General features: G+C 40.9%; 1 protein-coding gene across 1 annotated transcript in view; it reads right to left on the bottom strand.

The window, feature by feature from the left end:
* The window catches only part of esama (endothelial cell adhesion molecule a), a 56,262-nt gene that overhangs the window by 4,217 nt on the left and 39,715 nt on the right, over window positions 1-12,330 (bottom strand). The window contains exons 3-7 of the mRNA XM_058086075.1: window positions 3,545-3,696; window positions 2,668-2,869; window positions 2,424-2,579; window positions 2,124-2,246; window positions 1,407-1,545 (exon numbers count right to left, since the gene is read on the bottom strand). Of these exons, the coding sequence (XP_057942058.1) occupies window positions 1,407-1,545; window positions 2,124-2,246; window positions 2,424-2,579; window positions 2,668-2,869; window positions 3,545-3,696 (772 nt within the window). The remainder of the gene's footprint in view (window positions 1-1,406; window positions 1,546-2,123; window positions 2,247-2,423; window positions 2,580-2,667; window positions 2,870-3,544; window positions 3,697-12,330) is intronic.

Below are 12,330 nucleotides of genomic sequence, written 5' to 3' on the forward strand. Positions count from 1 at the left end.
AATAAGGACTTCTAGACCACTACCCTTTCAAAATAACCAGTTCTAGACAACTACCCTTTCAAAATAAGGACTTCTGGACCACTACCCTTTCAAATAAGGACTTCTGGACCACTACCCTTTCAAAACACGCACTTCTGGACCACTACCCTTTCAAAATAAGGACTTCTGGACCACTACCCTTTCAAAATAAGAATTTCTGGACCACTACCCTTTCAAAATAAGGACTTCTGGACCACAACCCTTTCAAAATAAGGACTTCTGGACCCCTACCCTTTCAAAATAAGGACTTCTGGACCACTACCCTTTCAAAATAAGAACTTCTGGACCACTACCCTTTCAAAATACGCACTTCTGGACCACTACCCTTTCAAAATAAGGACTTCTGGACCCCTACCCTTTCAAAATAAGGACTTCTGGACCACTACCCTTTCAAAATAAGGACTTCTGGACCACTACCCTTTCAAAATAAGAACTTCTGGACCACTACCCTTTCAAAATACGCACTTCTGGACCACTACCCTTTCAAAATAAGGACTTCTGGGCCACTACCCTTTCAAAATAAGAACTTCTGGGCCACTACCCTTTCAAAATAAGGACTTCTGGACCACTACCCTTTCAAAATAAGGACTTCTGGACCACTACCCTTTCAAAATAAGGACTTCTGGACCACTACCCTTTCAAAATAAGGACTTCTGGACCACTACCCTTTCAAAATAAGGACTTCTGGACCACTACCCTTTCAAAATAAGGACTTCTGGACCACTACCCTTTCAAAATACGCACTTCTGGACCACTACCCTTTCAAAATAAGGACTTCTGGACCACTACCCTTTGAAAACCTGTTTGTGCTGGACTCAATGTGATTCCAGTCCACATTCCAAATTTGGACGCTAGCATGTATGAATGTGAGTGTGAATGGTTGTTTGTCTATATGTGCCCTGTGATTGGCTGGCCACCAGTCCAGGGTGTACCCCGCCTCTCACCCGAAGACAGCTGGGATAGGCTGATAGGTGAGGATAAGTGATAGAAAATGAATGAATGAATGAATGAATGGACGCTAGCATTTTTGAGGCACATACGTACTGTAGCGTTTGGCCAATGATCGAATTAGAACAAACAATTTCGGGAAATGTTTTGGTGCATTTAAACCTAATCCTAGCCTATGTCATGACATAGGATGTGCTCTCAGTACAATACTAATCCCTGTGGTATGCCACCTGTCACTGTTTGTCAATCAATCTAGTCGCCACAATCGGTATATTCCATTGTATGGAAGATCTATGAGTAAGTTGTTATGTTATGAATTGTAGCTACATTAAAAAAAATATATCAATGTCCGTCTCGGTCGAAAGAGACTGATGCACACTTTCAATGAAAACAATACGACGACTCATCGGAAAACTCACTTGATTTCATTTGCCATGTCATCTTCGCTATCTCTCCGCCTCTTCAGCAGGAAATACAAGCCAGAAAGGAAGAAGAAAAGGCAGAGGAAGCCGACCACTGAGCCTACAGTGGCGCCTACGATCACCCCGACATTATTGGCTGGAGAGACAAACACAGCATGACGTATTGCGCCTTATGATTCAACTATACATCTGTTAGTGATTATGCAAATCAGTTAACCGCCAGTCACAACTGCTAACCTCGCTTCAATTTATGATGAACATTCCGTCTTTCTCTATTTTTTTTTTACCAGATCATACATGTTACATGAGTATAAGAGCCATCACCACCCTGAACTCAGACATACAACGTAACCGGTCATTAGCATAATGCAAATGTGCAATATTTCCATCACTGCCTCTGTTACTACCTCAATCATATTTATTTATTTAACAACCCAATACAATACACTCATATGTGACTTTACTCATCTGCATACACCAGTCATCATTTGCACTATGACCCATTTATCATTGCACTAAAATTAATATATCTGCTCCTGCATATGCTCCTGTGCAATACTATGTGTATATTTTGGATAACTTGTATATATCTTGTTAAATTGTCTTTTTTACGTTTTGACTACTGCACTGAAAGGAGAAGCTCTCCAATCTCGTTGTACATCTTGTATAATGACAATAAAGGCCATTCCATTCCATTCCATATAGTGTACATACATGTGATGGCCTCCAGGCTGATGAAGCATCTCTCTGATCCGGCTGCATTGCTGGCAGTGCACTCATACTTCCCTGACATGTTCCTGCTCAGGTTACTCAGCTTCAGAGTGCCTGACTTCTCATCTGCAATGACATTTACATCAGGGATGGTGCATTCGTGGTGTACATGATGCAATGTATACAGGTGTCACTTCGGTTTTGCGTGGTTACATATACATATCAGTCAAAAGTTTACCCATTGAAGTGTGTCGTCATAGCGAACTATTGTAGCTACGTATGTAGTAGCCCGTCGAAACTCACCGAGCATAGGTGAAAAGAAGACTTCAGAGGTGGGACTAGTTTTCCTCCACCTATACAAAGGAACCGGCTTCCCATTGCTGGACCTGCAGTTCAAAGTCACATTTCCTTTCAGCTCTACTCTGCCTGATAAGCTGCACTTTGGAACGGCAGGGGGTACTGAGGAACAAAGGGCCCAAGTAATGTGAATAATAACATTTTGTTACGTTACACAATAAACAGCATTCAGTCCTAAAGTGTGTCTTACCGTGGACGTCCAGGCTGAGATCAGCAGTGAAGCCAGGGTTATCCGGAATGATGACCTGGCAGAGGTAGCGTCCCGAATCGGATTCCTGGGTGTTGTTGATGTACAGCGAAACATCGCTTGAGGGCATGCCTGAGGTGAATCCAACTCGGCCTTTAAACTGGGCACTCCCCACGTTTATGGAGCCCTTTGTGTAAGAGATAATCTGAAACAAACAATAATTACTGTTAGTTTTTTGGTGGGTTTATGACCTAGAGTTATCATCATTTCAGTAGCATGCTAACTATTGCTAGCATGCTAATATTAGCATAGTAACATTTTTTGCCGTTTTCAGGTCGGGTAGACACTATTATGCTTGGTGTTAGCATGCTAACTTTAGGACGTGATCACTGCTAGCATGCTAACATTAGCATACAAGGTGGGTGGAATGATCCCAATGTCGATATTACTGATACAGTGGGCAAATCAATCCCAGGTTGTGATACAGTGCCGTAACCAGAGTCATTGAATTTCTACTGAAATTTTTCCAGACTGATTATGTATCATGTGGAACGGACGGATTCATGACATTTTGTTTCATTTCAGTTTTCATGTGAATTTGTGGAATAAATTAATAACAAAAACCTGTACTTAATAAAAACAAGTCAATGTTATGTAAAAAGTATGCCAATGTCTGTAAAAAGAACACAGTCCTTGTAGGAAAAATGTCTTAATGGAGAAATACTATATTTTGTAGTTTTATTTCAACCTCCGAAAATCACTGAGCCGTTTACGCTTGTTACATTTGGCTGATCGACAACTTTGCAAGCAATAAGTGCTTAAAACTACTAAAAACAGTAAGAGGTTGGTCCAAATTCAACATGACCGTTTGTTTCCTTACCAGCTGAGTGTTGTTGGAAACAAGGTTCCAGAGAATGGTGTGGGTGCTCAAGTCACTTCCAGGCGCTGAGATGTATGAGGCCTTCAGAATCACCATCTGACCCTCAATCACATCCGTATGGGGTTGGCCCATCAGTATCTGTGTCCATATGCCTGAATGCATGTGGCGGAAAGAGGAAAAAAAAGGCTTGTGAGCAAAAAGTCATTAACATCGTGTCTTGCTTGAATGACATTTTATAGCATTCATGCGTAAAAAGGCTCAATTTATGCTTCAGAGCTGAATTAAGTCAATAATGGATGATGGGAAATAAAGAGATATACTAGATTGGGATAGCAGACCGACTGTCCGACTGCTCCAATCTCACAATATGTTCAGAAAGATCACATAATTATTCATTCATTCATTAACTCATTCATTTTCTACCGCTTTTTCTTCACGAGGGTCGTGGGGGTGCTGGAGCCTATCCCAGCTGTCTTCGGGCAAGAGGCGGGGTACACGCACGGGGAGAATATGCAAAGTCCACACAAAGATGGGTGGAATTGAACCCAGTCTCCTAGCTGTGAGGTCTGCGCGCTAACCACTAGACCGCCGTGCATCCCAGTAATAAAATTATTTTTCATATTTAAAAAAAATTAATAAAAATATGTAAACTAATAGAAATGAAAATACATCTAAATTAATATTATAAGTAATTTTTAAAATTATTATATATGTAATGTCAGTGTTTTTTTGTACATTTATTTTTGGCAATATTCATTAATTAATTCATTCATTTTCTACCGCTTATCCTCACGAGGATTGCGGGGGGTGCTGGAGCCTATCCCAGCTGTCTTCGGGCGAGAGGCGCTGGGGTACATCTTGGACTGGTGGCCAGCCAATCACAGGGCACATATAGACAAACAACCAGTCACACTCACATTCATACCTATGGACAATTTGGAGTCGCCAATTAACCTAGCATGTTTTTGGAATGTGGGAGGAAACCGGAGTACCCGGAGAAAACCCACGCATGCACGGGGAGAACATGCAAACTCCACACAGAAATGGCCGAGGATGGAATCGAACCCTGGTCCTCCTAGCTGATCAGACAATTAAATAGAATTAAATACAATCCAAGTTCATCACAATATAATAACAAATAAGAGAGTATTAGATAAATAACTAAATAATATCTAAACTACTTAATACTAGAATTATAAACTAGTTAATAACAAATTATTTATATTATATTTAAAATTTTTGCCTGTGTCCAGAATTTAGGAACACCCTGTACAGTATATCTATGGCCAGAGAGGGGCAGCAGAGACCATATTGTTGTCACCACATCTAACTGTGTGATTGACAAGGTGTTAAGGCCAATGCTAATACGGTTGATGGCAATCTATCTAACCTCACGTCATCCTACACTGCACTGCAAAATACTTGATGCAAATATTTGGGAACGTGTACGGTATGCATATTTGATGAGCCTGCATGTCTGCAATAAAAGAGGCCGAATCTCAGAATGGGTTGGCTACAAACAGAAATGTTGCAATCATGTGTAATCGCAAACTACCACCCAAAAGGGTGTCTCGAATGTATCGTTGCACTCCTAGTCAGTTCTTATAGTGTATGACATACACTTTTTGGGGAGGTGTCTCTTAGATCATTCCCTGGTGGGGTATTCCAGGCTTGCCCGACTGGGAGGAAGCCTCGGGGTAGAACTAGGACATACTGGAGAGATTATGTCACACAGCTGATCTGGGTACACCTCGGTGTCCCCCCCAGTGGAACCGGAAGAGTTAGCCGGAGACTGGGAAGTCTAAGCTTCCCAACTGAGACTGCGTCCCCCTCAATCCGAATAAGGAGAACAAAATATACGAACGGATGGATGGACTCGAAGTCGGAGCCGAAGTCTGGGAATATTAATGAGCAAGGTGAGCCCATCAACACAAACAAGCCAGGATGTCGAATTTACGCCAAAGTAGTAGCAAAAACACTACAAACTTGCCCACCTCAAACACATCCACCCGACCCAGTTTTCCCATGTGGGAAAATAAAAACAACACCTTGAGATGCGAAGCTTTCATTCTGACAGTCAATACTCACGAAGATGTTTAGTCGGCAAAGTAAATACAAAGAAAGTCATTGAAAAAAGAAATGCTGCTCTACAATGAAGTTCAAAAGCCAACGTTGGAAGAAATGCTACAAATGTTAAAGTACAAATTGCTTGTCACATCACAAATGCTGGTGAAAGATGACATATTTATGGAAATATAATTATATTACTATTATGTATTGTGGGCGGCACGGCGGTCGAGTGGTTAGCGCGCAGACCTCACAGCTAGGAGACCAGGGTTCAATTCCACCCTTGGCCATCTCTGTGTGGAGTTTGCATGTTCTCCCCGTGCATATGTGGGTTTTCTCCGGGTACTCCGGTTTCCTCCCACATTCCAAAAACATGCTAGGTTAATTGGCGACTCCAAATTGTCCATAGGTATGAATGTGAGTGTGAATGGTTGTTTGTCTATATGTGCCCTGTGATTGGCTGGCCACCAGTCCAGGATGTACCCCAGCGCCTCTCGCCTGAAGACAGCTGGGATAGGCTCCAGCACCCCCACAATCCTCGTGAGGATAAGCGATAGAAAATGAATGAATTAATTAATTAATGAATATTGCCAAAAATAAATGTACAAAAAACACTGACATTACATATATAATAATTTAAAAAAATACTTAAAATATTAATTTATATGTATTTTCATTTCTATTAGTTTACATATTTTTATTAAAAAAATTTAAAATATGAAAAATAATTTTATTACTGGGATGCACGGCGGTCTAGTGGTTAGCGCGCAGACCTCACAGCTAGGAGACTGGGTTCAATTCCACCCTTGGCCATCTCTGTGTGGAGTTTGCATGTTCTCCCCGTGCATACGTGGGTTTTCTCCGGGTACTCCGATTTTATGCCACATTCCAAAAACATGCTAGGTTAATTGGCGACTCCAAATTGTCCATAGGTATGAATGTGAGTGTGAATGGTTGTTTGTCTATATGTGCCCTGTGATTGGCTGGCCACCAGTCCGGTTTCCTCCCACATTGTATCGTTTGTGGGACAAAACACACCCACAAAATGCAGAAATCTAAACTTGTCCAAATCTTGTGCATCGTCTCGTCTTGCCAGACACATTTTGGTATGATTACACAAAATGTATGTCATTCGGAAATTGTAAATGATCTCATAGCTCTTGTTGTCATAGAAATGAATGCCCCCCCCCCCCCAACCCCTCCACGTTCGTAATTGCTTCTTTAAAAGACTGGTGAAAGCACTGCAACAATGCCCATGGAACAAGATCTGAAGTGGGTAGGTGTACATATCAGTTTCCCTACCACTGTGGAGACAAATGAAGCAGAACAGTGTCAGTGAAGAGAGAATGTGTAGGCTAAACTCCCTTGATAATAACATTAATTAAGTGCAACGCACGTGGAAACAATATAGAGGGTTTGGAATAAGATGTTTTGCGGGGGAAGATGCGAAAAAAAAATGAATTAAAAACAGCAAGATGCCTGTGTTGACTGCTTTTTTTGGACTCTGGGGAGATTTCAGAGGCAGACCTCGAGTCTGGTGTTGAATGACGGATGGGAAGTTGGATATTTGGACCAGTGGACATGTAAAGACGACAGAAAGAGGCTTAAGAATAAATGCAATGAGTCACAGTGGAAAGGCTCTCAAACGATTCCAGCAGGATTGAAGAAGACTTCACAGAGTGAGACATAGCTGTACTGTATTCCGTGACCTGAGGGAAACCAGTAACTGAAAATGTTCTCCATTTTCGATGTACCCACGAAAAATACGTATCATCATTCCATCATGGAGGAAGAACGGTTCAAATAAATCATTCAGGATTCAAAATGAATATGACATTCATGCCCATGATGAGTGTACAGTGTATCAACCTCTGACCGCTATGTGTGTGATAACGGTCCTAAAAATAGCAATAGGATAAAGCAGTCAGAGGCATTATTTGATTTAAACAGAGTGCAAAGATAGTAAGTCAACAATAATATGCTCCCTCCCAAGCAGGTGAAAAGGTGAGCATAAATAAAAAATAAGCTTGCTTTGGATTGTCCTTGGCGGTTTTCAACAACCAATTATTATGGATTTTTTATTATGATGGGAGAAATCTAAACTCCCAGAGCAACACATAAAATGTTGAGTTGGGTCTACAACGGTCCATAGTAATGGTGGATATGCTGTGGTGTAAATGTTAGGCTTTGTTTTATCATATCAAAACGGTTGGGGGTTGGGTTTCTCTCGGTCAGAGCTGAACATCTCCAAATTATTTTAGGAAAATAGGATATTTCTGCATTTTTGATTGATCTGAGATCAGTGCATGAACCCACCTGATCTTTGTGCTTTACTAAGTAAACAAAGGAATGCCGATGTCGGGTGGAAGTACTTCTTGCATCATAAATAAAAACAGTCATGCCACCACTTGCAATGTTTGTAAAACGACAATTTCAAAAGGTTCAATACCACAAATTTAATATGTCATCTGAGAACCAAACATAAAACTCAGTACAAAGTGTTTAGTAAGGCCAGTTGGGATCGACCCATGAGTTACCGTAGTTGGCAAGACAAGGCTTAGCAACAGATACATAAACAGCCGGTAATCGGCTATTATTGATTGGCCCACCAGAAAGAACTTCTCATACTCCCGATGGCCAGTGAATCCGCCCTTGGTGAAGCGGATCACTAAAAGTCAGATGTACCACTTTTGGTTTTCGGGTAGACCCATGCCATGTTCTGCCATCACAACTCTACTTTGTTGATTTCAAACAATAATTTCTTTCATAACCTGTAATAATCATTATGTCATATCACCTCGTACTTTGGTACGTGACAAAAATAAAAATAAATAAATAAAATAAAAAATAACTTTAACTATATTAGGAAAGCAGAAAGTGAACAAATGTAACAGTTACTGATTGTAAAAGTACCAGATCACAATCATTTCTTCCATAACCTGTAATAATCATAATGTCGTTGTATGGTCATATCACGTCGTACTTCGGTATGTGACAAAAATAAAATGAAAAAATAACTTAAACCATATTAGGAAAGCAGGAAGTGAACAAATGTAACAGTTACTGATTGTAAAAGTACCAGATGGAGGGGTAGGATTAAATAAGCTTTGTTTCTTCCTACTCCTTTTGGACATGTGGAACTGTGAACTGATTATGTGATGCATTCAATTGTAATCTGATGCATGTTCAAATGAAATAAAACCACTACCATAACATTGTCAAAAGAACTTCAGACTACGTACGGTTCATTTACCTCGAGTACAAAATCCTACGAACATCCTCTGCTTTGATAATCTGTTGGAAATGCTGTGTGACACAAACACCGACGGCATCCGAACAAGCGGTGAACAGCACGCGCTGACACGGACATGAGAGTTGGACTGTTTTTGGTGTAACTCTCATTAAATTATAACCGACAATGGTTGTTTAACAGCAGGCGGCAGAGTACCGAGGCATAAAATAGTCATGAGTGTCAAATCAAGTCAGAATTGGAGTTCTTGGTTTGAACAGTCTGTGCATTTGGAATGATTTGTGATAATTACAATAACAAAAAAATGGGCGGGTGGTTAGCGCGCAGACCTCACAGCTAGGAGGACCAGGGTTCAATTCCACCCTCCACACCATCTGTGTGGAGTTTGCATGTTTTCCCTGTGTATGCGTGGATTTTCTCCGGGTACTCCGGTTTCCTCCCACATTCCAAAAACATGCTAGGTTAATTGGCCACTCCAAATTGTCCATAGGTATGAATGCGAGTGTGAATGGTTGTTTGTCTATATGTGCCCTGTGATTGGCTGGCGACCAGTCCAGGGTGTACCCCGCCTCTCGCCCGAAGACAGCTGGGATAGGCTCCAGCACCCCCCGCGACCCTCGTGAGGAAAAAGCGGTAGAAAATGAATGAATGAATGAATGAACAATAACAAAAAAATGGGCGGGTGGTTAGCGCGCAGACCTCACAGCTAGGAGGACCAGGGTTCGATTCCACCCTCCACACCATCTGTGTGGAGTTTGCATGTTTTCCCTGTGTATGCGTGGATTTTCTCCGGGTACTCCGGTTTCCTCCCACATTCCAAAAACATGCTAGGTTAATGAGCGACTCCAAATTGTCCATAGGTATGAATGTGAGTGTGAATGGTTGTTTGTCTATATGTGCCCTGTGATTGGCTGGCTGGCGACAAGTCCAGGGTGTACCCCGCCTCTCGCCTGAAGACAGCTTGGATAGGCTCCAGCACCCCCCGCGACCCTCGTGAGTATAAGCGGTAGATAATGAATGAATTAATGAATGAATATTTCCAAAAAATAAATGTACAAAAACACTGACATTATATATAGAATAATTTTTTAAATTACTTAAAATATTAATTTAGATGTATTTTGATTTCTATTAGTTCACATATTTTTATTCAATTTTTTAAATATGAAAAATAAATTTATTACTAGGCTGCATGGCGGTCGAGTGGTTAGCGCGCAGACCGCCAATTAACATGCTAAGTTAATTGGCAGGTATGAATGTGAGTGTGAATGGTTGTTTGTCTATATGTGCCCTGTGATTGGCTGGCTGGCGACAAGTCCAGGGTGTACCCCGCCTCTCGCCTGAAGACAGCTTGGATAGGCTCCAGCACCCCCCGCGACCCTCGTGAGGATAAGCGGTAGATAATGAATGAATTAATGAATGAATATTTCCAAAAAATAAATGTACAAAAACACTGACATTATATATAGAATAATTTTTTAAATTACTTAAAATATTAATTTAGATGTATTTTGATTTCTATTAGTTCACATATTTTTATTCAATTTTTTAAATATGAAAAATAAATTTATTACTAGGCTGCACGGCGGTCGAGTGGTTAGCGCGCAGACCGCCAATTAACATGCTAAGTTAATTGGCAGGTATGAATGTGAGTGGGAATGGTTGTTTGTCTATATGTGCCCTGTGATTGGCTGGCCACCAGTCCAGGGTGTACCCTGCCTCTTGCCCGAAGACAGCTGGGATAGGCTCCAGCACCCCCCACGACCCTCGTGAGGATAAGCGGTAGAAAATGAATGAATTAATTAATGAATATTTCCAAAAATAAATGTACAAAAAACACTGACATTATATATATAATAATTAAAAAAATTACTTAAAATATTAATTTAGATGTATTTTGATTTCTATTAGTTTACATATTTTTATTCCATTTTTTAAATATGAAAAACCGCCAATTAACATGCTAGGTTAATTAGCGACTCCAAATTGTCCATAGGTATGAATGTGATTGTGAATGGTTGTTTGTCTATGTGCCCTGTGATTGGCTGGCGACCAGTCCAGGGTGTACCCCGCCTCTCGCCCGAAGACAACTGGGATAGGCTCCAGCACCCCCCACGACCCTTGTGAGGAAAAAGCGGTAGAAAATGAATGAATGAATGAACAAAAAAAAAAAAGTCTCCGAGCTCAGAATTTGAAAACCCCATATTATTATGATTGGTGGGATTTTTCCGAACCACTCATTAACGACTGTATCTTTTAAGCGCCTACGTAAGTATGAATATAAAAGGCATTAGTCATAACAGAACAAAACGGGTATATGGCGACGATTGGTAACGTTGAAGTCAGTTGCACTTCAAGTGGTGGTAATGAGGACAGTACAATTCTTGGGAGAGGACATGAGGCGGCACATCAGCACTGAGAATGAGATTAAACTGTCATTTCACTCCGAGCCGAGTGTATATTGTACACACATAACGCTTGGCATGCCTTTGAGCAACGACAGGAAACACAACAGAGTATTGTTCACCTTGATAAGTGTTTTCTGGGTGTGTACACGCATACTGTATGTTTCTCTAATACACAAAGCTCATGATTACAGGGGCCGCATTTCTCACTGAGCCTGTTTACTTCTTTGAGGTGGATGATAGCATCATTTGAAGGAGATGATGGAATCGGTGTCTTTTAAGCTTAAACGATGGGTGGAGTGGGTTGGACTTCCTTTGAGAATGCCACCGGCAATTTTGAAGAACTGGTCTGAGACATTTGGGTAATGCGGTAAAGACTTTTTGCTCTTATCAAACTATACTACCAATCTGTTTGGAATTTAAATACCAGTTTGTGCTATTCATCCTGACTTGAAGCCTTTTTTTTTCTTTTTAGACAAGTGCATCATTAGCAACACATTTCACACAGAACAGAACAAAAGGTATTTCATCACACGGCAGCACTGAGGGTGCTAATAAGTCCCAATCATATTTTTACATCATGCTAAGGAGCTTGCAGCGATGAAGCTTTTATATCTATCCCAATGTTACTTCAGAGATTTTAATTAAACTTGAGTCAAGTCCAAATCGACCCATTGCAGCCCTTAGGGCAAAAAGCGAGCTTGGTTTCTAGTTCGTGACCTAACTTTCCCCTAAACAATGGCTCGACTCTTTCCTCACGTACACAGACACGATGCAGAATTAATCTCATTATAGTGACTGCTCACTTCAGATGCTTTTCAAAACCGTATTATTGCTTTGTTGGCCATCATGGCAAAAGTATATCAAATATATGCAGCACGGAGGGATCGGGGATTGAAACCAAAGGCAGAGCTCATCATCTGATAACCATGCATGGGATTGTGTTGCTGCCAGTCTATTTAAAGAGACAGAGCAGCAGCTATCTGAGAAAAAATAAGAGTGAATAATTTACAATGCAAACTACCAGTGTTGGTCACCAAGAGGCTAAACCAGGCACTCATTCA

The sequence above is a fragment of the Doryrhamphus excisus genome, chromosome 11 (assembly GCF_030265055.1).
Source record: "Doryrhamphus excisus isolate RoL2022-K1 chromosome 11, RoL_Dexc_1.0, whole genome shotgun sequence".
Lineage (NCBI taxonomy): Eukaryota > Metazoa > Chordata > Actinopteri > Syngnathiformes > Syngnathidae > Doryrhamphus > Doryrhamphus excisus.